We start from the raw sequence: 26810 nt of genomic DNA on the forward strand, positions 1-26810 counted from the left end.
GATTGTGTAAATGTCATAGTCAGCTTCAGGTTGCTGGCATAAACAGTTATGGGAGGAAGGATGTTTATTTGAAGCTTCTGGATCCAGGGAAAGTTTCATAATGGTGAAAGAGCTGGCCTCCTTTTCCCAGGTCTGCACAGAGAGAAATATCACCAGCACCATAAGCAAGCACACTCCAGGAACCCCAGGCAGAGCTCACACATATCACTGCATATCTTAGGCTGGAGTTCAGATCCACATCCAGGAACAGTTTAGGGCTGGACCACAGGATCCACCCAGTGGCACCTCCTCCAGCCAGGTAGCTGGAAATCCAAGTTTTTTTTTTAAATTCTTTTTTTTAAATTTAAATTTTAAATATGATTTACTTTGATTTATATGAGAGAGAGATAGAAAGAGGAAGAGAGAAAGAGAGGGAGTGGGCATGCCAGCATCTTCAGACACTAAAAATAAACTCCACATGCATGCCCCATCTTGTGCATCTGGCTTAAATTTGTTCTTGGGGAATCAAACCTGGGTCCTCCAGCTTCACAGGCAAATGCCTCAACCACTAAGCCATTTCTCTAGCCCCCAAGAAGCTTTAATAAAACTCCTGGACCCATGGGGGAGACATCCATTCAAACTACCCAAGTAAGAGAAAGGAATTCCAGATGTCATTGTTTGTTGGTGCTTTGTATGAACAGCTACAGAAGATGGAGAAAACCAGAACAATAGATAGCGGGTGTGGTTGGGGGCATGTTAAAAGTTAGATCCCAGTAGCATTCAAGTGCAGAAATTTCATGTTTAGTTGCTAATGGTAGCCTGGAGTTCAGATGTTTTAAGACTAGACATAAGAATTGGAAAGTTGAGCTGGAGAGATGGCTCAGCCACTAAAAGTGCATGCTTGCAGAGTTAGACAGTCTGGGTTTGATTCCTTAGTACCCACGTAAAGGCAGGTGTACAAAGTAGTGCATGCATCTGGAGTTTCTTTGCAGCAATAAGAGGTTCTGGTTCACATTCTCAATTTCTCTTTTCTTTCTCTGTCTCCTTCTCTCTTTACATCTCTCTCTCTCTCTCTCTCAAATACATAAATATTTTAAAACAGTATTGGGAATTCATTATCATATCATCCCAAACTGTGTGCCTGTTAAGACAGCATGGCAGAAACTACTTTATTTCTTTCCTTTTCTAACAGTACAAAATCCTTACTTGATCAGAGGTAACCTAGGCATGCCCCTGATGTATAAATCTTGCCAACAGATGTACCATAGAAACAACAGGAAAAATAAATGAGCTTAGGAAATGGGAGGTGAAACAGGCTAGCTAGTAATTCTTCACAAAATAGAGAGGAAAAAAAGAGACAGGTCAAGTCAGCCTTCTGTTTTGTTTTGTTTTCCTAGCCAGTTACTCACTGGACCCTTCATGAAGCTGTCATTGACTTTCCTAGAGCAATTTATTTTTTTGGCGATTTAAATTTTATTTATTTACTTATTTACTTGAGAGAGCGAAAGAGAGAGAGGCGGGGGGGGGGGGAGAAAGAGAGAGAATGGGTGATCCAGGGCCTGTAGCCAGTGCAAATGAACTCCAGACGCATGTGCCACCTTGTGCATCTGGTTTACGTAGGTCCTGGGGAATCTAGCCTGGGTCCTTGGGCTTTGCAGGCAAACCACTAAGCCATCTCTCCAGACCCCTTTACAGCAATTTTTTTTTTTTTACAATCATCAATCACATTCCATTGTTGCTTTGCATTCCTAGCAAACTTTTTACTTTAATCTTAATATTTTTACATTCCACAACAATTTGAAGACTTATACATTTTAGAGAAATTATATTACTGTAGTTAGCATCTCAATAACATTTCCTTTGTTCAGTCATCTTTCTTGTGATTATAATCTTAATGTGCTCACCATGTGCCATGTATTACAATTGCTTTATTTTGTCTTTAAATTTTTTATTTCTAGTATTAGGGACATATAGATTGAGGAAAACATGGGGACTTGGCTTTCTCTTTTATCATAGCTGAATACTCACAAAAATATTTGCAAACTATAAATCAGGGGACCTATGTGACTTGTATCAATACCCTGACACCCTCTTGCAAAGATAATTGTGCTCTCCTAAGCCTTTAGCTCATGACCACAAATGATTGTTATTAAAGGGCAATCTGAAGGGACTTGGAGTATAAAGTTATGTAAAAACTTTTCAATAAAACGTTCTTAAATGCTAGGATCCCACAGTCTTCAGATATTTGAGAGCTAAATATAATGAATTGTATGGGCCCTTAGGGCTTTGTGCTTAAAATTTTCCTTTAAAATTCATATTTTTATTCTCTGAGGGCATGAGAGCAGTACTGCTTTATTTAGTTTAAAATAACCTAAACTAGAACAGAGGAAACAGTTAATTGAATGAAGATATATCTTTCATTGTTGCCATCCATGCCAAATTGATGTGATGTGAAAACACAAAATCACTTCCAATAGGGAAAATCTTTGGAATGACTGCACTTATCCTTAGACAGGATGCCTCCTAATTTCAATAATTACATTGGAATAAACCTCTGTTTTGATGATTACATTATTTCCTGAGTCTTGCACACAAATACGGCATTTTATAGCTGCCGTCAGAGGAAGGAAGTTTACTAAAAGTAGCTATAGGTCCATTTAGATTCCATCTCCCTGAAAAATCCTCAAACCTAGACAGAATACAGAATGGAAACTGTCACTATCAATTTAAAAATCACTTCAAACCTCAGAGAAAGCTATTTAGCTGGTTGCTTGTCATGTGTTTGATTCTGGGCTGGAGGACAGCATGATGAACCACTGAGCTAATGGCCAAAGCTATTTTGCAATATTTGCTACTGGACTGAACAGACACGGTTTCACATCAGGGCTTTTGTGTGTGAGAAATAAAAAATGCCTGCCCTGCAACTGGCATTGGTCAAAATACTGATACACTTAGATTTGGGGAATTTTAATTTTAAGAAAAAATTCTGGGAAAATACCAGAATCTGAACCAGCATTCCTATTTGTTAGTTCAACAGCTATTAACAAGTATCTGCCTGGTTGGGTTTCGTAGAGCTGTTCCTGACACAAGGCAATGAGACAACACTTTATCTTAAATCTGCCCCCAATTCAAGTTTTGCTTTGCTAAAGCTAAGAGAATAAAACAAACCAAATCAAAACAAAACAGCAACTGTGTGCCAACACTAGCAAGAATGGCAATGATAGGACCCTCCTTCGAAGAAAGTATGTGAGGAAAGTTAACAGAAAAAAAGATTGTCAAGTTTATTGGAAACTGAATTCCTAAGCTAAGATTCTGATGTCCTCTGGTTCTCACTTCTTCAGTCACCTGTCTATTTATGAAATGAAGCTGTAAATAGGCAAAGTATCTTGCTGAAAGTTACAGCTCTAAGACACCATCCAGCTTATGGTCCAATGGAAGGTCATTGATGACAGATGGCCTACCAATCCTCACAGAACTCATGCCCCCAAAACGTTACTTGAACAGTACCTTTCATGGCGGGTGGTGTGTACACACTCTGCTTCCTTTGCTTGGGGGACGGGTTCTGCAACTGTGGACAAAGGACAGAGGAAGCATTAGATATGCATAAAGAGTGCAGTAACAACCGACGTGTGAGGCAAACATGCACAGTACCATGCCCAAAGAGCATTTGTCCTCTGTCAAAATATAATTCTAATTAGTTATATACATGTTCAGTGATATCCCATGCAGTAGAAATGTATAAAGCCAGACAGTTCTTTTCATTGTAGAATTCCCCATGCATTGCAGTCGTGAAATTACTTTTTGAAAGTGTTCTCAGCTGTTAACATGAGTGTATTTTAAAGAAAAAAATGACACCAATCCTTTCCTTTTGAGAAAATATTAGACAAAGTGAACTTCAAAACAGACATCTAGAATGACACTCTTTTTTTTCATCACCAAGGGCTTTGGGATGGACAGAGGGTGTCCTTGGTAAGTAATAGCAATCAATAACGTCTTAAATTGACAGAGGTTCTATCTCCTCTCACCACTTACTTAAAAGTCTAGTGTTAAGGTAATATTCTTAGTTTATTTAAAAGGTTAAGTCCTTTCCTTGCAAAAGTGCTACATAGCACTGTTACCTAACCACACTGGATCAGAATAATGTTATTAAGTGAAAGAGTTCATATTTGATTGTAATAAAATATGCATAGATTGCAGTGTTAAAATCACAAGTGACCATCCCATAATTATATGGAATTATGTATGCATTAAAGATATACATATGATTGATTCCAATAATTTATACACATGGTCTATTCCCCAATAGGATATAATTCTAGAAAAGAATATAATTCAAAGACTTAATTCTAATGGCAGATTGCTTTATATTTTAGTGTGACAAGGGTAGGGTTCCTGATCAATGAATTCTAATATCTAAAGAAATTAATTTTGCTCTAAAAAGTTCAAATATAAATAGTTCCAACATACCACTGAAGAACTGTATTATGCTTTTCATGTGTAAAAGAGATAACATGATGTACAGAACTTGCAAGAAATTAGATATTGCCTCCAAGTTTTAATTGAACTGAGGCATTTTTTGCAAACTAACACTTAATTTTCCTTAAGATTATCATCAAATGTTAATATGTACTGATGTCAAACAAGTCAAGTAAAAGGTGAAAAGTTCAATCACATGCTTTCAAATGTCTATCAACTAAGAAAATTGTACACATAATTTCCATAATTTCTTTTTCTTTGTGTTAGGAATCAATCTAGAATCTCACACATACCCAGGAAGCTGTTCTGAACTTCACTCCCAGCCCAGGACAAATTTTTTCAGAATGTACCATCTACATTAACATTAACTGTGTAGATTTGGCATTTCTGGGTCACTTCCATTGTTTCAGACTTGTCAGCCTGACTTTGTTAAGCAATCACCTTTGGAATTTCGTATACATATTTTTCCACAAACACATTCAAAGATTAAGTCAAAATGAAGTATCATGATGGTAAAGCTGAAGTAATAAAAACTGTATTTGTGCAAGAGCTTAGTTGTCAAAATAATTTTTCATTTGCTTTCCCACTATTTATTTATTTATTTGAGAGAAAAAGAGATACAGAGAGGGAGAGTATCAGGGCCTCCTGCCATTGCAAATAAATTCCAGATGCATGTTCCACTTTGTGTTTCTGGATTTATATGGCCTTAGGGAGTTGAACCCAGGCCCTTGGGCTCTGCAACAAAGTGCTTTTAACTGCTAGCTATCTCTCCAGCTTTTCCCACTATTTTTTTTTTTTTAGTCTTGTGATGAATTTTTTTGGTAATTTGTGATCTGTATAGCTTCCTTATTAGGCATTGTATGCTTATTCATGTAATCATGGGGATTGATCATTAGGTCCACAGGGCAACTTGTCCTACATTTGTTTCATAATTTGGCACAAATTTATTAATATATTTGTATATTATATGTTATATTAGCTACCTTCTCACTTCCTATTTTCTACTTGACTTCCTCAGATATATGTGGAGGAAGTAGAGAATGACAACTTGTGTGTCTAAACACACTGCTGGGGGAACCCAGGCTCCCTTCAGTCATCTGGCCTCTAGAGGATGTCATTCTCTTCAGTTTCTGTCCTTGGGATGCCTTTGGTGGTGTATAGCAGAAGACTTTAAAAAAATTATTTTATTTATTTATTTGAGAGAGAGATAGAGAGAATCAGAGACAGGGAGAGAGAAAATGGGTGTGCCAGGGAATCCAGCCACTGCAAATGAACTCCAGACACATGATCCCCTTGTGCATCTGGCTTATGTGGGTCTTAGGGAACCAAACTATGATCCTTTGGCTTTGCAGGCAAATGCCTAGCTGCTAAGCCATCTCTCCAGCCTGCAGAAGACTTTTAAAGAGGTGTCTGACATCTGCCTCCATTTCTTTTCACATGGATTCCAATATTTACTGGCTAGGTATGGTGTTCATATTCAATAATTCATGAAATTCAAATTCTCAATAGCATATTTTACTACTAAAGAACAATGTTTTATTTTATAAGTTTTAGATTTCAGAAGCATTTTTTAAAGAATCAATGGAATTGACAGTAGAAATGTTAATGAAAACTATTTACTTTTAAGACAGGAAAAGCATCCTAAATAGTTTTTCATCATAGTGATATTTATATCATATTTTATGTTTCATCAAATCAGACTAATTGTTTTTGAACACATTTATACAAATTATAGGAAAACTTACTTCTCCTTGTGTGCTGTTCACCCTCTTGTCATCTATTTCTGAAAGAGAAGTGGGTATGATTTATTAGAAATGTTATAATCTTCCTTTTAATTATGTGTTAACATTTTCAACAGCATACCAAAATAATTGAGTAATTGCCATGTCTTTAAGTAACAACTCTGAGACTGAGCTGAGCAGGACAGGAAGACAGAAACAGAAGCTTCCTTTCTAAGAGCTCATTCTCCTCAAGGTTATCACAACATTGCTCTTGACACCACAGAATGCCTACCTTCCAACACTCCAGAAACTGGACTAGGGGAATGACTTGCAATGACTGCTGTCATTAGCACTCAGGGTTAAGGTGTAAGTGTCTTTTCATTGATTTTCCTGCAGTTTCCCTGTCTGTTAGATATAGCCTCTCCAATTTCTTTGCCTTACCCATAAACCTCCTTTACCAGTCCACTGAAACTCCAGGATTCCCGAGAAGGTAGCACCTTCCCTTCAGTTTGCCTCTGGAAAGAACCAGTTACTCTGTCATACCTTTCTTATGACAATGCTCAGGCACTTTGTACACTGGCTGTGTAGTGGGCTTGGAGGAAGGGGTTTTGAGAAAAAAAGTGCTGGTTTATGCCCTCTCCATACAGAAAGTGTGTTCTTGGCTGAGATCCTTTCTTTACATAAACTTCATGAACTGTCAGACTTATATAGAACACTTACTACATATAGAAATAGCTGTGTATATACTAGTTGTCATTATAAAAGCAATTCATGTTTATTATAAATATAAAAACAAAGAGCTGGTGACAACATAGCAGAACACTCTTTCTCACTTACTGTCCATGGAATCGGCATCTTGGCCTCTTGACTTGGCTAACCTCATCTGATCCTTACTTTAGTCCCAAAACTAAAAGAATGTTCAAAATTGAGCAAGGAATTCATCAATGAATAACTGCTTAATAGATAAGTATGTGCTGTTCTCATTGTTATGAAAATAGATACTATGTAGATGAAAAGAATTTCAAAACAATATGTATGGTATTTTTCACTTGGAATCTACATGAGACATGCATATTTATGAACAGAGAGTTGCTTGTGTGTAAACTATAATCATTTCTGGAGTCTGCATAGCACATTCAACTCTATCTACTTGCTGCTTGCTATTTGCCCTTTTTTTCAGTGACTAAACTTGTTGTGTTTCACTGTGCTATCCCCAGCCCTTTTTGAAAATTTTTATAATGAACATGAATTGATCTTATAATAAAAAGTAGTACATATATAAATGCATCTATATGTAGTAAAAATTTCTATGTATATCTGGCTATGCATGAAGTTTAAATTTCATATACAAAAACATAAAAATAAACAAACAGATAAAATGAATAGTATATGGTCTATTATATACTCTAATCTGAACTTTTGCCTACTCAATTTTTTAAGGTTCTAGAAACTAATAATGAATTCTCCTGCCTTTATATAGGGAAAGGCAATAGGACGCTATTGGTTTAGGGAAGCAATTGAAACTGTGCATGGAATCACTCTACCAACCTGTATCATTGCCAAGAAACTAGGAATATCCTAAATGGAACACTTCTGCATATCAATGTGAAATTCTGCTCTGACATTTTAATTAAATGTGATCCATTGTGACTATTCATATACTACAATCAAATCAGATGATCAGTAACAATAACAAGCCTTGCATTATGCTTTATGGCTTTCAAAATTCAAGCCAGGATTTTTAACACCTAATGTTTTAAGAGCAAAATTATTCTAATCATTCAGCCTTGAAAATGTTCCATGATCTCACTGTAACACACTATTTAGTACCTTTCCAAGGCCACTATAACTACTATAATCATTGTATAATTCAAGAAAAGGAGTCTTTTTTTTAGTAGTGCCATTGAGTCAGCTGTGTCATAGTAGGAAATACATAGAAGTGAGAATTTTATTCCTATCTGGAAGCTGAAGAATGAAAATTAAATGATTTGCTGTCCAAAGAATTCTGACAAGGGTACAAAGAAAGCCAAAAGTGAGTCATAGTTTCCCTGAAATCTACTGATAATTCTTTGGCCCTTGATAGATTATTGAATTGAGATTAATAACATTTTTAAAAATTATATATTTGTTTGAGCACATGCACGTGTATGTGTGTATGTGTGTGCACAAAAAGGAATGAAGACATAGGCATGCACAGGGCTTCTTGCTACTTCCAAAGAGCAACAGGCACTTGCTTTTGTAGGTGACTTGGGAATTAAACCTGGCCCAGCAGGCATTGCATTCAAATGTTTTTAACTACTTATCCATCTTCTCAGCCTCTTCCTTTTTTTTTTTTTCAGGGGGGTGGGGAGGGACAAGATCTCATGTTGCCCAAGCTTGCCTTTAGCAATTATGAATTGAGCAGCTATAAACATGGTTGAGCAAATATCTCTGAACTGATATGTAGAGCTTTTAGGGTAAGTGCCCAGTCAACTTTAGCTCATATTTACCTGAGGATGATCTTTAAATCCAGATCCTCTTGTCTGTACCTCCAGAATTCTGGAATTCTAGTTGTACACCACCATGTCCCATTTATGCAGTGCTGCAGATCAAAGCCAGGGCTTTCTGCATGCTAGGTAAACACTCTCCTATCTGATTTACAGTACCAAACACCTCAAATAAGCACACACATTGCATGCTCATGCAGCACGTTTATGGGGACAACAGACACAAACACAGTGTTCTCTACACTTTTGTATCACAGAAGTTGTATCCAATGACGAGAATCCATAAAAGTACATGTAGTGTAGCCCTGCCAGCTCTTTGTAGCATCAAAACGGTATTTATAGTGACCGAATGTTCTCTTCAAGGCCAAAAAATTGACCCCGTAGCCAACTTCAGCAGTTTAGGAATGCTAGATCTCCAATAAAATGTGAAAATGCATCTCTGTATTCAGATACTGCTTAGCATTCTAATTAGTCTAGAAAATAATTGTGCATTGGAGTACAGTTGAACAAACTAAATTTGTTAACTGATGAAAAATTGGGTAGCTAATTCATAATTAAAAATGAAAAATTTTCTGAAAGAGGATACTGTGCCTATTTTAGCTTTATCGTATCTTTATGTCTTTCTGTCTTTTGCTGTCTCTCTCATTTGGTCTAAGTCAATAAATTCCTTGCCATGAGAGAAAAATGTAAAATATATAGTGATTAAAAACCTGTCATTTGATCCATAGTGACAAAAACAGCATGGTACTGGAATAAAAACAGAAACATAGACCAATTGAGCAAAATTGAAGACTCATACTTTAGGGCAAGTAACTACAGCTGCTTGATCTTTGACAAAGAAGCCAATAATGTAGACTGGAGAAAAGACATGGTGCTGGACAAATTGAATAAGCATATGTAGAGAAATGAAATTAGACCCATTCATTTTGCCATACACAAAAATCAAGTCCAAATGGATTAAAGACCTCAACATAAGACCTGAAACTCTTCAGCTACTGGGAGAAAAAAAATGGGAGGTACTCTCCATGATATAGGACTGTGGCATGCAACCAATGGGATCTCATGAAGCTCAAAAGCTTTTGCACAGACAAACATGCCATAAGCAGAGCCAATAGATTATCCACTGAATGGAAGAGTATCTTTGCCAGCTATGTCACTGATGGAAGCCTAACATCTAGAGTCTCCAAAGACCTCAATAAGATAAACAATTAAAAAATCAAACAACTCACTCCAAAAGTGGGGCAGAGAACTGAATAGAAAATTCTCAGAGGAAGAAATACAAGTAGAAAACACACACTTAAGAAAATGTTTAACATCTCTGTTAGGAAAAACAAATTAAAACAAGTTTGAGATTATACCTTACCCAAGCAAGGATAGCAAACATTAAAAAATAAAATGAAAACAAATGTTGGTCAGGATGTAGAAAAATAGGAACACTCATTCACTATTGGTTGGAATGTAAGCTGGTGCAATCACTATGGAAATCAATATGGAGATTCCTGAAAAGGATGAATATAGAGTTAGCAATATAGAGTTACTGTAAATCAGATAGGAGAGTGTTTACCTAGCATGCAGAAAGCCCTGGCTTTGATCTGCAGCACTGCATAAATGAAACATGGTGGTGTACAACTAGAATTCCAGAATTCTGGAGGTACAGACAAGAGGATCTGGATTTAAAGATCATCCTCAGGTAAATATGAGCTAAAGTTGACTGGGCACTTACCCTAAAAGCTCTACATATCAGTTCAGAGATATTTGCTCAACCATGTTTATAGCTGCTCAATTCATAATTGCTAAAAACTGGAATCAACCCAAGTGCCCATCATTGGATGAATGGATAACCAAGATGTGGCATATCTACACTATGGAATTCTACTCATCAATAAGAAAAAATGACACAGTGAAATTTGTGGAAAAATGGTAAAACTTAGGACAGATCATTCTCAGTGAACCCACACAATCACAGGAAAACAATCATTGCATGGTCTCACTCATCTGTGGTTCCTAACCTGGATCAGCCTGAGTTGCTGACTTACCTGAATGGCATCTCAAGGCTTGGACAACAGGAAGGGTAGGACTTGGGGGAAGGAGAAGGGAAGAAGGGGAATACAAACTGAATACAAATTGAACTGTTACCATAAAATCCTATATCCTGGAAGTCAGACTAAGAGGTAGAGCCCTCAAGAGGACCTTAGAGCAAGCACCTGAATCAAATGGCCCTGGAGAGGGTAAGATGAAGTCCAACCTGAAATTTATCCTATTTCTCTTTTTTCTCTGTCTTTTCTCCCCCACTCCATTTGGCACTGGCTTATTACTTTCTGTACCAGGATGTGGTTTATTTCCACAATGAGCTGTTGATCAGAGAGGCTTGCTAGATCTCCCAAAATAAACAAGACTGACATCTATCATAACACTTGATTACCCACCAGAGGTTAATGGTAAGCCCTTACCACGGAGGACACCATATGCTGATGGTACAGACCATAAAGACACCTGGTTGGAATCCAGAAGAGAGCCAGTCCCCAGACAGTTGGCCCATCTATGCTGGAAGGTGCTACATGAGGTACTGGAGTAAAGTGGCCAACATCTGTCCAAGCAACTCAAAGTCTAAGCAACTCAGAAGCAAATAACCTGACATGATGCTCAAACAAGTGCAGTAGTGGCACATAGCCATGGCAGGTAACCAACTACTCTTGGATTGGTTAAGAGATCTGCTCAGTCCAAAGGAAACCATATCTGGAACTGGGAAACAAGTCAGAACCATATCCAGGTAATGATTGTGCTTTCCATTGTCAAGCTTCTACTAAACAGACTATAAGAGTGTCTAAACCCTATTAATTATCTCTATAATTATTATCCCATTTAACTAACACTGACTTCACTTCCTGTTGGAGTACCTGCTTCTCTTTATCAGATGGGAACTGGACCTGAGGAGATAAACAACCCAGTGCACTCCAATGGGGTCAGCTCTAGCTGAAGCCACCGAAGAATTGGGGACATAAGCAAAAATGTCGCTTTCTTAGTGAATCTTATATCAGCACAAGGGTGAAGGAGGTAGACACTGAGGACACTTAACACGTACTAAACCTGAGATCCAAAGGCTTCTAAGTGTCCATCACTGAAGTAGACTTGAAATTCCCCCAAAATGTCTCAGGGAATTTTGCAGAAGAGGGGAAAGAAAGACTGTTAGAGCCACAAGTTGGGACATTTTGCACAGAGACATTGCCTCTCCCCCATAACTGACTGCTGCCCCCATAATGTATGACTCACAATCCTCATGGGGTTGACCTGCATCCCTAAGGAGGAAGGCCTCTTCAGAAAAAGAGCAGGGAAGAGGGAAAGGATGTTATGTTTACATACTAAATATGCCCATATCTAATAAAACAAATTAAAAATAAATAAATAAAAACATGTTTTAAACATTAAAAAAAAAACACCTGACATTTGAAAGAGCATTTTTTCATTAGTGAAGACAGATGAAGGGACATATGTTCTTTGATGAATTTTGAGTACTGACAAGTAAGAAAGTTCTCAATATAATTAACTTCATGAAAAAATTACAAAAATTACAAAAAATTATCTCTCTCTCTCTCTCTCTCTCTCTATATATATATATATATATATATGTATATATATATATATACACACAGATATATATATATATATATATATATATATATATATATATATATATATATATATACACACACACACAGACTGAAGACTGAAATGCTGTTCATTTGTTAGTCTCAGAAACAGTAATGAGATCTCATTGGGCTATAGAAAATTTGTAACAAAAATATGTACCTATATGTTGCAGTCCGGTTCGCATTGCTGGTAGAAATCACCCAACCAAGAGCAGCTTCTGGGAAAAAGAGGTTTATTTGGCTTACAGGCTCGAGGGGAAGCTCCACGATGGCAGGGGAAAACGATGGTATGAGTAGAGGGTGGACATCACCCCCTGGCCAACAGAAGATGGACCACAGCAACAGGAGGGTGTGCCAAACACTGGCATGGGGAAACTGGCTATAAAGACCATAAGCCCGCCCCCAACAATACACTCCCTCCAGGAGGCATTAATTCCCAAATCTCCATCAGCTGGGAACCTAGAATTCAGAACACCTAAGTTTATGGGGGACACCTGAATCAAACCACCACACTATACAAGTAAACTATAAGTATAAATAAAATGGTGGCATCATAGTAAGGTCTTTGAACTCTAGCAGAATAAAAGTTACAAAAATTAAGTAGAAGAAAATAATGAGAAAATACAAGGAAGCCTAGAGAGCCATAGATGGTGGGATGTAAGAAAATTCACTAAATGTAAAATGTCATATAATAGTGATTAAAACTCTGGCATTTGAAAGAACATTGTCATCAGTAAAGATAGAGATAGGGACATGTGTTCTTTGGTGAGCTGGAATTCAACACTAAAATAAATTTGTCATTTCTAATATAATTCCTATGTTTTCTATGAAATGGGGGAGAGACACATCATAATTCTTATTAGGCCTTGCTCACTTTTCATTATTTTTTCTGAGTCCTAAAACAATCTAACACAGCTCTCCATTCACTAAGCATGTACTTATCATATACTTGAAAGATGATGGCTTCTGAACAATTTAGATAATAGAGAGTCACTTGAGCCTCTATTGTACACAGTTGTTTTGGAAAAACAAAAGGAGAAGTCAGTTTGGAAGGAATTGGAGAATTTCCAGTTCTAAAAATTCCTATAATGACTTCCTTCAAAAGAGTACTATATCAAAAGTCAGAGAAGGAAAACAAGTGTCATTTTGGTGGAGAAACTTGTCAAGGACAAATTCTGTCAAGGGATGGGTGTCCATATGCACTGTATGTTCTCTCAGAGGTTGGAACCCCTGCTATCATGTGATGAAAATGGAACTTTATGTCAGTGAGCTTCCACCCCACATCCTTAAGCCCAGAATTCTCATGGAAGAAGCATAAATCAAAGCCCAACACAAGAATACTGTACAAAATACAGTGACTTACAGTTCTCAGAAATGTCAAGGTCATAAAGGACAAGGGAAGTCTGAGAAACTGTCAGTCAAGAGCAGCCTAAGACATGCTATCACAAGTCAAGGGGCAGCTCAGATATGATGCATAGTAGACTGGATCATTAGGTAAGAACTAAGGAAATTTCAATAAATTATCTTCAATTAATAATACTAGTCAATCTGAGTCATTAATTGTAAGAATGCAACACTGTAATGACTGATGAAAGATGTTAAGCATAGAGGAAACTATATATGCAGAAGGAGATAAATGACACTCACTGAGCTCCCTGTTCAAAATACTACTGAAATTAAGTCCATTAATAAAACACTAAGACAAAAGAAAAAAATGGAAAAACAAATGCAAATTAAAATTACTCAGAGAGCCAGCTGTGGTGACACATGCTTTTAATCCCAGTACTCGGGAGGCTGAGGTAGGAGGATCACTGTGAGTTCGAGGCCACCCTGAGACTACATAGTGAATTCCAGCTCAGCTTGAGCTAGATGCAGACCCTACCTGGGGGAAAAAAAAATTATTCAGATAATGTTTTTGTTATTACTGTCAGAAGACTGGTAACCATCCCAGGACTCAATTGAGTCATTACTAGGAAACAGGTAATGTGGCTGAAATATAGCCATGAAACAATGTTTTTCAATGTTTTTGTTGTTGCTGTTGTTGTTTTTTTTTTTTTTTTTTTTTTTTTTTGCTCTTTCGAGGTAGGGTCTCACTCTAGCTCAGGCTGACCAGAAATTCACTATGTAGCCTCAGGGTGGCCTCGAACTCTTGGTGATCCTCTTACCTCTGCCTTCCGAGTGCTGGGATTAAAGGAGTGTGCCACCACACCCAGCACAATGTTATTTTGTTCATTTTTATTTATTTATTTGAGAGTGACAGAGAGAGAAAGAGGCAGATAGAGAGAGAGAGAGAGAGAAGGGGCACACCAGGGCTTCCAGCCACTGCAAACAAACACCAGCTGTATGTACCCCCTTGTGCATCTGGCTAATGTGAGTCCTGGAGAATCGAGCCTTGAACCGGGGTCCTTAGGCTTCACAGGCAAGCGCTTAACCGCTAAGCCATCTTTCCAGCCCAACAATGTTATTTTTAAACATGTGATATGAAAACAATTAAAGCTAACAACAAAGTTGAAGGGATGACTCAGTAGGCAAAGGACTTGCTGTGCAAGCATGTGGGCCAGATTGAATCTCCAGCACCCACATGAAATTCATATACAGCAACACTTACTGTACCTGTAATCCCAGTGTGGGGAGCACAGGCAGGGGGATCCAAGTGTTTTCTGGATCATTAGTTTAGCTGATTGGTGAGCTTAATGTTCAATGTGAGACCCTGTCTTGACAATTAAGGTTGAGAAAGATTGGGGACAACACTTTATTTTACCCCCGTGGTCTCCATACACAGTCACATACAGGTGCATGTGCACCCACACTCATATGTGTACCTCATACACACAAACATGCACACTCACAAAATATACCACACATATATACACATATACAAACATGAACATTCACAAAACACACCACATACATATAAGTGCAAATAAAAGATAAAAGAAAAAGTAGAAAGCTTATAAAGAAGGTTTTAAAGTTCAGTTGACATTGTTGATGGCTGATTTAATCAAAAGTTAGTTAGTAGGAAAAGAAAAGACTAAATAGGGCCAGGCACAGTGAATCAGTCCTGTAATCCCAACATTGGAGAGGCTGAGGTAGGTGGACCCCCATGAGACTTAGGCCAGCTGGGTTAGAGTGAGACCCTGCCTCCAAAAAGAAATGTATTAAGAGATTTCCAAACAAGCGCAATGATAACAAAAACTCTGTTTTTGATTTATTTACTGATTGAATGTGAGATAAGGAACAAAATGTAAAAGAGAATGCTACCAATTCCCACTTGATTATACATGTCCAGCTTGCTCACCCCAGGCACCTCTTCCTTATACACAGAATGACTCTTTCTTCACATTAAGTACTAGGTCCTTCAGGGCTCTTCTGTGAGTTTCCTTCTGAGAAATCATTCCCAAATGCAAAACTTGCTCCTCTGCCTGGCAATACTCACCTGACCCAGTGTTTGTCACCACATACCCTCTATTGGGTACTAATGTTTCATCTCCCCATAACCTGTGGAAGAAGGGGGATTACCCTCCATGTTTGATTCTTCCACAGAGCTCAGTACATGGCACAGAGGTCACACATGGCAGCTTGTCATACACCCATGCCTCAATGCTCAATTTTCATGAAACAAGACCATCTGTCTGTTCATGCTCCACATTCCAAAACAGAATAGAAGGGCAACAATTTGCCCATAGTCAGCACTAAGTAAATTCTTTTTAACAAGTGTTTGTTTAATTTTCAACCTCACTAAAGGCATAAATCCCATTTTTAAAAATTGTTTTACTAGATCAGAGATAACACTACAGCAGATTCCCATAAATATAGCCTAAGTGGTACAAAGGCGAACCAGCAGAGAAATAAAGATATGTCGCTCTGTCCTGTCAGTTTCTAGTGGTTAGAAGATGCCAAGGTCAAGAGCTTATCTTATAAATGTGGGGGAATTCACACATACTCATACACATGTTCTCATATATGATATTGATAAAATAAATGGTAAAGGCACATTTCATATATAATGTATTCTTTCGGATAAATCCACCTCAGGCACTGAGCTGACTATAACCATAGAAATGAATGATTTATTTAGAGTATTGGGGTAAAAGAATACTAGCTCATAAATAGAATGCTTTGGTAGGAAGAGATTCAATTTCCTAACATAAACTCAAAAATATACAGATTTCTGATGAATTTAGATAACAGAGGTTCACTTGAGCCTCCATTGTACATAGTTATTTTGGAAATACAAAGGGAAAAGTCAGTTTAGAAGAAATTGGAGAACTTCCAAGGAAAATACTGTTGAAAGCTAATACTTTGAAGACTCATCTTTCCAAAGGCAACAGCAATGACAGGTCAAATATGAAAAGAAATGGCTGAAAAGATAAGGTCACAGTTAAAAAGAAGCCAAACATCTCTAGGGACCACACATATAGGTAAAACAAAGTGCAATATGCAGGTAAGTGACTGAGCCTTTACATATAAGCCTTTACATCTAGGAGGATGGCTCTCTTACCTATTCTGAGAAAACAGCACTGCTATGTACCCAGAGACAGAGGAGAAAGCAGACAGCATGGAAGCCATTACTACTAAGGGACCAAAATAGAAATGCCAATCCTGACATGCCGTGGATAATTTCTGCTCTTCAACTTATAAAATGGCTGCTTGAAACCTCCTGCATCCTGTTGAGTTGGTCTTAATGTTCTGACATTTGTCACACTGCACTGATGTAACAACAAAATCAGTAATGTCAAATCATCATCCAGATACATAGGATTTACTAAGCTAGCATTGTATTTTATAAAGCCACTGTCATACAAATGTGACCAATCTGATTAGTTCATTGTAGCAGCATTCCTTTGACATTGTCTCTGTATAACTTGTTAGGAAAAAAAAGTGGAAAATGAAAGGAGAGGAAGGATTTGGCTCAACAATTGGAATACTTTCATTGCAGGGTGTTCTGTCTTGCCTAGGGAGCCTGGGCTACTTCAGCAGAATGATGATCAGACAGGTAATTTGGACCACTTCAGCTAAATTACAATTTATTTGCAATTGAGGTAGGTGGCCTGTGTCATTCTGGGAACCAGAAACTTATACATTGTAAGATGGAAATAAAAGAAAATGGAAACATTCTGGTTTTAATATTTTCTACTCTGTCATTGTGTACAAAGAGAGTAAGGTAAAATCAGGTCCAGTTACTGAACTGCATTTATTCCCCCCACCATGACCCTGCCCACTGTAGCTCAAGGTGTGACATGGACTAAGGTGGGGGACCCATGCAGGAGCCCAGGAACAGAGCTCACACTCCCTGAAGACCATTCCAAGGATGAGGGAGAGACATGGGAGGGATGTTCAAAAACAAATAAAACCCTGATCCTGCTTTACATTCAATGGCAATCTAATCTTTTTCTCGAGAAAGCTTTTATAACAAAAAGTCTTTTGCCTTATTACTTCTGTCTTCTTGTCTCTTAAATCATTACTGGATGAATAATAAGATCACACCTATTAGCCAATATCAATATTTAATATTCATCATTGTATTACCCCAATTATAAAAAAATCAAATATTATCCATTGTTCCATACTAAAACTACAATATAATATTTACCCCTTTATAACCCAATATAAGTCATTTCAATGTATTCACACCAAGGGAACAAACGAGAATGTCAGTTTTTAACCTTCTCAATGCAAATAAAATTATAATTAAAATATTGTCTAAGTTTAGAGATTTTGGCATGTGCATGGTATGCATGCATGTGTGTATGCATGCATAGCTATCAAGCAAGCCCAGGAGATCCTGCCTCCCTCCCCAGTGCTGGGATTAGAGTGCATGCAACAGCACCTGGCATTATAATGTGGCTGTTGGAAATACCACAGTTAATATGCTAACATGTTTTACTAAAACAAATAAAAAACAAACATTGATAAGTCTTAAGAATTTGACCACTTTCCCCTTGTACCTCTGTACTGAGAAAGAAACTCTTGAAAGTACAATATTCTAATTGCTATAGTATTATTAAAGGCTGAACCTTTCCCTCTTCAGTTCCATTCATCTATCACTGATAAGTGCCAATAATACTAAAATTTCACAGACTTTATATACCAGTCAGCTTTTAAATTTTTATTCCTTTAGGAGACACTCATAACATGTTTTGTTCAGAAAATATTAATCAAATTTTGGAATAAAAGCTTTAATCATCTATATTTTATTTCCCCATTTTTATTTTTCTCCTTCAAACTTCTACTACAGCATTTTTTAAAAATTTTTTTATTTATTTATTTGAGAGCAACAGACACAGAGAGAAAGACAGATAGAGGGAGAGAGAGAATGGGCGCGCCAGGGCCTCCAGCCTCTGCAAACGACCTCCAGACGCGTGCGCCCCCTTGTGCATCTGGCTAACGTGGGACCTGGGGAACCGAGCCTCGAACCGGGTCCTTAGGCTTCACAGGCAAGCGCTTAACCGCTAAGCCATTTCTCCAGCCCTACTACAGCTATTTTACCCATCATTTTCCTCAATGAAATTCGGGTGAAGAAAAGTGATTTTTACATTAAAGCTGTATGTTTTGCTGGATGATAAAAAGGTTAGTTGCTCCAACTTTTGTTTTATTTGAAAGCATAATATATTGTCTTCTCTATAGGTAATGTCTTCAAAACTTTTGATTTTGCTTTTGATTATTTTTCCTCAAAGTTGGTCAAGAAAAAATATTTGTTATAATATTATCTAGTTGAAATTGTATATTGGTTTGTTAGGAATTCCTACTTTAGGAAATCCAAAACACACCGACATTGATAAGTAAAGTGGAAAAATTATTTTATATTAAACTGTTTTTCATTTTAAATGGTTTCTCATCAATGCAGATATTTTACACTCTGCTTTCTTGGTTAATGGGTGACAAGTGGGTAGTTGTGACTGACACAGGATTAGCATTTAACTTAGTTTGGGTCGGGAAGAATCAAAGATAAGCTGACAGTGGGATCAACAGAAGACTTACTGCATCAATATGATCAATGTGTTGTCTGGAGCTCAGAGCTAACACTGGCAGACACATCCTGTGCAGAATGGGTCCCAGAGGCAGCAATTTTGTTTCCAAAGTCCAAACTGACACAAAGCCAAGTGGTGATGGTGGAGGGGAGGTCTGAGCAGCACAGCCATATGAAAGAACAGAATGATCATTTGGAAGAGCCCTGGGGCGAGCAGGGTGCTGGAGACTATGCATGAGTCCTGGGACAGAGACATTGAACACCTGGACCCTGGACCATGTTGGGGGACAGCTGATAAAAGTCTCACTTGAAACTGCAGGGGAGGGTCCCAGAAATATGAAAGTAAACAGAAAGAAAAGTTGTCTTAAGATTAGAATTCAAGATTTTGAGTAACCTGTCCAGTTAGTTTGCAGCAGGCCAAGGTGGCTACTTATCCCAAGTAGAGCAGCAACATACAATACCACAGGCATCAAGACCTGCAGAAGCTAAGGAGACCACAGAGGCCACACACATTCTCTAGTGAGAGGCTAGCAATTCAGATTTGGCCTCTGGCAGAAAAGGACAGGACAGCAAGAGTCTTCAGGTTTAGGAAGGTGTTGGGTAGTTGAGGCAATTCTAACACAGTGTTAGCCTCTGTCTTTAAACATCTGAAGAAAAGCACTACCATGAAAATCTGTTAAAATGCGAACATGAAGTAAAAGACACAAAAACATGAATATTACTTGTGGTAAGTCCAGAACAGATATGAAACTTAGAAAAGACTGAAACCTGTACTTTAATGAACACAGTTTAAGGATTAAATGATTAGTCCTCTATTGTCACCAACCAGAGGGCAGGGTATACCTTTACACACTTAAAATATGAAACATTTTGGGGTCTCTAAGGTTTCTTAAACAAATGACCAGCACTGAACAAATACTAGGCACAATAAAATAAAGATAGGGCAAAGAGAAAAATGGAAGCAGATCCACAGGTGGTTCAGTTATTGACATTAGCAAGTCAAAGAGTATGACCGACCGAGTAATAAGATGTAGGGAAGCTTGAATGAAAAGATAAATAATTTGAACAAAGAAATAGAATCCATGAAGAAAAATGACTTCATGAAGTCTCACAGACAAGATTTAAATGGATTTTTAATACACAATTATACCTAACAGAAGATGCAAAAATAAGTGAATTAAAAGACAGGTCACTAGAGTCATCCAGACTGAAGAATATTCCAGAATATACAAATGGGACAGAAAACCAGAGGCTGCTGAGTGACAGTGAATGGTATAAAACAAGGATACACTGGAGTCCTGACAAGGAGAGAATGGGGAAATAATAGCCAAGAAGAGAAGCAAGAAAACAAACAATAAAGCCCGGAGCAGAGACGACTAATGCAAGAAGCTTAGCAAATCCCAAACAGGGCAAGGGAGGAAAGCAGAAAAAGACAAGGCAAAGTGCACATCGGTACATCATAGCAAATCTCTGCAAAGCAAAACAGGAGAAAAAAATCTTAGAAGTACCCAAGAAAACAGTATTGCCTTCAAATAGCAAAAACAGGCCTGTTTAAAAAAATACATGGAAGACAATGAGATACCATGGAAAGTATTACAGCCAGAAATCTGTGAAATTATTCACTCAGTGAAATTATGTATCTAAAATGGAGAAATAACAGTGTCTATTGTATATATTGAAAGCAGGTTTTAAGTGTATATATACAACATATAAACATAGCTATGTAGATTTGGAATAATACTGAATTTCTAAAGCTGCTAATCAAGTTTCTTCTATACAAATATGTTTGGTGATTTTTTTTTCCCCTCCACCAGCATGTCTTCACTTGACCTGCAGGGTGGGACCCAGTGAACAGCCAGTGGATAGAACTGGGTCAAGCCTATGTCTGTGGATGGAATAAAGTAGAAACACAAGTGGAAGCTAGCCATAGATGCTATCTGGAGCACAGGGTTTTTCCCAGTTCCAAATTACTTTGATTTCCCCCTTAAGTGTGATGATGGCAACATAATGTCTGAGCAATTTGCTACAAGGAAGGTGTGTCATCACTGAGTTTGCGTGCTCAGGTGTCCTTTAGTCTGATGCTCCAGTCTTTTGCCTAAAAGTGGGGTTATCAATGTGGCAGCATGCAGGGATACTGCCCTAGAGCCTTTTTATATTTCCACTAGCTTTTCTTTCTTTCTTTTTTTTTTTTAAGTTACTCTAATATGACTGAAAATCGATTCTGTTCCACACAGCAGTAGCACTTGAGACAAACAAGTTATCATAATCTTTCTGAGGGTCCCTAGTGGCTTAATTACAAGGACACTAGTGCTATGTTTGACAGTCTCAAAAGGAATTTTGCATCAGATTGCTAGAAACAGCAGTGGAATCTACTTTATTACATTTTAGTAGAGTCTCTGTTTCTCTACAACATATTTGAAAGTAGAAGCACCTCTTTCTGAAGACCTTTGCATAACGTAGCTATCTAAGTCAGCTTGAACACTTAAACTGGCTAAGGAGGCAACAAAGACCAGCGCTCCACAAAGAGAGCTTTAGGCCCACTGATTCTAGAACAATCAGTGACCCTTGAGCTATCGTAACTCAAAAGGAGTAAATCAAGTCCAAATGAAAGATACTACTGGGTGCATCCAGGCACATTCTGCTTTTAGATTTGTTATTTCCCTGTGGTTTTAACATTCTTTTTAGAGTCAGTATGATTAAAGTCCCAGATAAAGTTATCATGTATTTCTTACAAGCAGCTGAGGACTAAACCACTCATTTCTTTATAGTAGAACTAGATCCAATAGAAGTATGTAAAATCCCTTGAGACAGCTATAGCTGTGGTTTTCATTTCATACTGGATTACTAAAAACTCTCCCACTTTCCTACATAAGTCTTTATCGTTAGCCATTTTGCTGAAAGCTTGCCTGGCTGTACTGGAGGCTGGCAATTTGAGGCTTTGAGTGAAGCCACTAGGCAGTGGTTTCAGCTGTGTTTTTCTCTGAGCTCTCAGATTTAGTCACAACTAGGGCCTGAATTGAAACCACCAGAGCAATGAATTGATGTGTGGTGGGAAGGGAGATATGAAGAAAACAGTAAGAATAGCTTTGGCCTTTTGTGCCAAGATTCACACAGCTGTATTTTCCTTTCAATACTATTTATAGATCTTCATTTTTAATTGAACATAATTGCATTACCTATCAGATTTTTTTTCCCAGAGCCCCTGAAAAGTTGCTATTTTAGGGGGCACTCAGGAAGAACAAGGTACAAAGTGTTTTCTGTAGAGATAGTGAAGGAAATAAGAAAGCAAGCACAAGATGGATGGGCAGATGCTCTGCCAGCAATTGTTTTAGGATTCCAAGTTACTGCTCTGTTCAAATCCCATGATTCCTACCGCCCCTTCCAAGCACAGCAAAAAGAGCAGGAGCACAGAGCTGTTCGACCACAAGACTATGGTTTTCATTAAGAGTCTCAAGTTTTATGAAGGTAGCTCCCCTTATTAGACATATTTGATATTACCACACAACCACTTTATATGGGGCCCAAAATGCTGCTGAATCATCTTATCAGTCTTGATTTTCAGTCGCTGGTAAATTTGTTTCCCTGCAATTTACAATGTGATTTTGGCACACCTGCTCCAGGAAAACGTGTTTCATGCAGTAGGTATATTTCCTTTTTAAAACTGGCTTAAACAGCTCCACCTATGCTAGTAGTTTTAGAATTTAAGAAAATTCAGCTTCTTTCAAAAGAATTACCCAAAGAGCGAATTATAAGACACATTAATTTTATAGATTTATTTAAAAACAATTACCAGGTATATCAGGAATTTTAAAAAATGAATGAAATAGTTATTTGATTAGAATTTAACAACTTCCCAATGTATTTTTGTAATCTTGATCTATGGTTTCATTTATATAGCCATGATTTTGGATAATTTAGATTGTAGACATCTTAGTTCAACAAGATGTTGTTGTTTTGTTTTGTTTTGTTTTGTTTTCCTGTGACTTAAGGTAACCCACAGAATTACTCTCAACAGAGTCTTCAAATGAAGTCTTATGACTCAGAAGGGAAATGATTGAGGTGAGCATAGAGGTGATCAGCAATTTGAATGGTGACAGAAGAATTTTGAGAACACCCATTATAGAGATGAATCTGAAGGGTACTAGATTTGGAATAGAATTAGCTGTTCACCCATGTTTTGAATATTTACATTTCTTTCCACTTCATAGAACTGCTTCCGCTTTTTCTCCACAGGTAACTTATTCATGCTTTGTGATGAGCATTAGTCAGCAGAGAAAATGTCTTTCATGTTTAGAGAAGATGATGGCATATAGGAAATTGTCAAAAATATTTCTTTATATGCCATGAAATGAATTTTTATCACAAATAAACTCAAAATTATGATCAGTGTATTTCTAATTTGAATGGATGTCTAATTTGGGAGCTAGTGTTCATAAGTAAAATCCGTAAAGCAAGCTCTGATGAAAACAATTTCACAGATAGAAGAACTATGGTTATCATGTTTAGGGGTCAATCTAGGTTACAGTGTACCAAGTCGCAGTTGTATAGATTGAATAAGTAAGTATAAAGAACTAGTGTGAAACATGAAGAGCATAACTAATAATATTGTTCTGTATACAGCTCATTTGCCAAGAGAGATGACTTTTTGGTAATCTGAATAAAGAGAAATAGGGATAATGGTCACGTTTTCCTTTCAGAAAGATCATTCTCAAAGGTGCATGTCAATTGGAGAAAACAATCTCAACATCAGTTGTATTAGGAAGAAACTGTAGTTATGCAGATGATGATGCCATTGTTAGGTCAGAACTAAATGGAATCACTGAGCAACAGAGACACAAGGAAGTGGGTCAGCCACATTCCTCAAAGAACCACCCAGCCATCATCCCTTCCTTGCCTAACAATGCCCCATAGCTAGGTTTCCTGCCCCCTTATCTCTCACCTTGTCACTTCTGGTCTCATATCCTATGGCTAATGTAAAGAACAAAGAAGTTCCTTCCCTTCCTCACCTTCCCCCAACTGAAGAGCTCTATGTAGCTCACTATCTATAATCTCAAAGTTGACTGCTTTGCTCTTGAGAGTCAGTCCTGGCAACTTGTGTTTTTCCCAAATTAAAGTTTCCATCTTTGCCTCATATTGGTCTCCATGGTCTTGATCACTTCTGAACCTTACAGCCTTGAATGAGGTTGGAAAGTATTTAAGAGAAATAGTGGATTGTCCTTGGACACTGGTGGATGTGGGTGGGGGAACAGATGACAAAAGACAGGGGTTATCTAGTGTCTGGCTCAGATTTTGAATACTCATGGAATTGATGCTTTGAGGTAATTGTTGATTATTTAAGTCCAGAGCTGATAGTCACTCTCAGGAGTGAAAGCTTATCTGAATATACAGATCTGGGAGTGGCCAGTATCTTTGGGGTCAGTGACATTATGGGAGAAGGTAAAGAGCCAGAAAAACAGTCTGTGTGGAAACCCTACCCATGTAACAGCAACAGTTAAAAAAAAAAAACAAAGAGCTCATGGAGTAGCCACAGGACAAGGGACAAGTTTCATTGATAAAATATAGGATTTAAGTCATTCTTACGATTAGGCATGACTTTGTCCTGGGTTAAACACTCCAGATTTAAACAAGTGGCACCTGTATAAACTGCTTAGACACAATTTGCTATCTTGGTATATTGTTTTATAACATCATATCTGAGAATATGGATGGTAAAAATTTGGATGTTACATAAATCTTAACCTTTACTTTTTTTCATTTTCTATGTTCAACTTTAACAAGAAATTCATGAGAGCAGATTAATCAGATATTCTTTTGTTTTTTTTCATACTCAATTTGTTTTTAAATATTTCTTTATTTATGTAAGAGAGAGAAAGAAGCAAATAAAGAGAAATAATGTGTACACTAGGGCTTCTAGCCACTAAAAATAAACTCCAGATGCATGCACAACTTTGTGCATCTGGCTTTACGTGGATACTGAGGAATCAAACCTGCATCCTTTAGCTTTGCCTGCAAGCACCTTAACTGCTAAGCCATCTCTGCAGACCTCATTTCAATTTTAAAGTTTGGCATATTTGAGGAAGCTCAGTACATAGTAGCCATGTTTCAGAAGTTTGTAGGAGGTCTGACTGGAGGTCAGAGGCATCATAAGACTCCTTGGAAATCCATTCTTATAAAATAAAATATTAGTGGTTTAAGAAAAGAATTCAAGAACAGATAGACAAAATTTACTTCTACATTCAGAATCTGAATATAAAGTGGTTAACCAAGTGCATTTTTCATTCATCTAAATATAACTCTATGAATACTAAGTTAAAAAAAAACATGCTGAATTGTATGTTCTTTTACTTTTGTAATAGTTGACTATTATACTTAATAGTTACTTTACAAAATTGTTCTGCTAGTTCATTGGAATTGAATACCTATTTTTAAAATTAAGGAGAAAATTTTAAAAATAAATATCACTGTATTTGTTTTCTTAAAGACTATTTATTATAGCTGATGGTTTAGATGTACTGCATCACATCCCCTTAGCTTACCCCTGATTTTCATCATTGCTGTAATAAGCAGGTCCAACCCCATTTTAGCTTGCTTCCAATTCACTGAATTGTCTATTTTCCTACTTTCTTGTAAGCTAATGTCTTTAGTTTCCTCAGTGCTGTTCGTGTCTTGTCATTGTGCTTATCATATCATTAAAAACTGCTATGAAATGAAGTATCCAGAAATGACTACACCTATACTAAAGTGTATAGACGGATTTTGACTGATTAGAACTTGGTGGTTGTGGAAAGCAGGAAAGTTGCAGATACAGAACCAACTTATCTTGGGCTGTCTTTTGTCTCCTTAAAAGCTATATGGTGTCAACATCTCTGCCTGACCTAACATCCTTGTGAGTATCACAGGAAACTGACCACTAGCTTCTAACAACCCAAAGGCTAAGAATAACATCAGAAAGCAACTGTAACCTCTAGCAGAGATTCCCTCACTGTGCTGAACCTACCTACCTAATGTTTTCGCAGGTGTGTTTTGAAAAATGCTTTCGTTTATAACTTCCTTTTTTTTTTTTTTTTTTTTTTTACAAAAAATGTTATTAACAAGATGTTTTGTATGGATACATCATATGTTGGTGCTCTCTTTTCCCTCATCCCTGTCCCCATTCTGCTGGGAATGCTCCTGAATGGGGTTACAGGTATTCCCCATGAGGTTATAGTTTATGCATTGTGGGAGGAGTAGTCAGTTATTTTTGAGGGGAAGGAATGCCTCTGGGCATATTGTCTCAACCTGTGGCTCTTACAATCTTTCTACCCCCTCTTCTGCAAAATTAACTGAGCTGTGATGGGTGAATTTCAATTCTACTTCAGTGATGAGCTTTTAAGAGCCTCTAGATCTCTGCTTTGGTAGTATCTGCAGGGTCTGTCTCCTATATCCTGGCACCGAGTATCAGGAACAGCATGGAAGCAGCACTCTTGCTCGTCTCCCCATTCCTCTGTAGATTCAGCTGTGGCTTGGGCTGAAGTGCGAGGGGTAGTTTATC

General features: G+C 37.5%; 1 protein-coding gene across 1 annotated transcript in view; it reads right to left on the bottom strand.

The window, feature by feature from the left end:
- Ppp1r1c (protein phosphatase 1 regulatory inhibitor subunit 1C) overlaps positions 1–26810 on the bottom strand; it is a 114752-nt gene that overhangs the window by 48677 nt on the left and 39265 nt on the right. Inside the window, exons 3-4 of the mRNA XM_004660282.2 lie at positions 6201–6238; positions 3487–3547 (exon numbers count right to left, since the gene is read on the bottom strand). Coding sequence (XP_004660339.1) covers positions 3487–3547; positions 6201–6238 — 99 coding nt within the window. The remainder of the gene's footprint in view (positions 1–3486; positions 3548–6200; positions 6239–26810) is intronic.

Source organism: Jaculus jaculus, chromosome 4 (genome assembly GCF_020740685.1).
Source record: "Jaculus jaculus isolate mJacJac1 chromosome 4, mJacJac1.mat.Y.cur, whole genome shotgun sequence".
Taxonomy (NCBI): Eukaryota; Metazoa; Chordata; class Mammalia; order Rodentia; family Dipodidae; genus Jaculus; species Jaculus jaculus.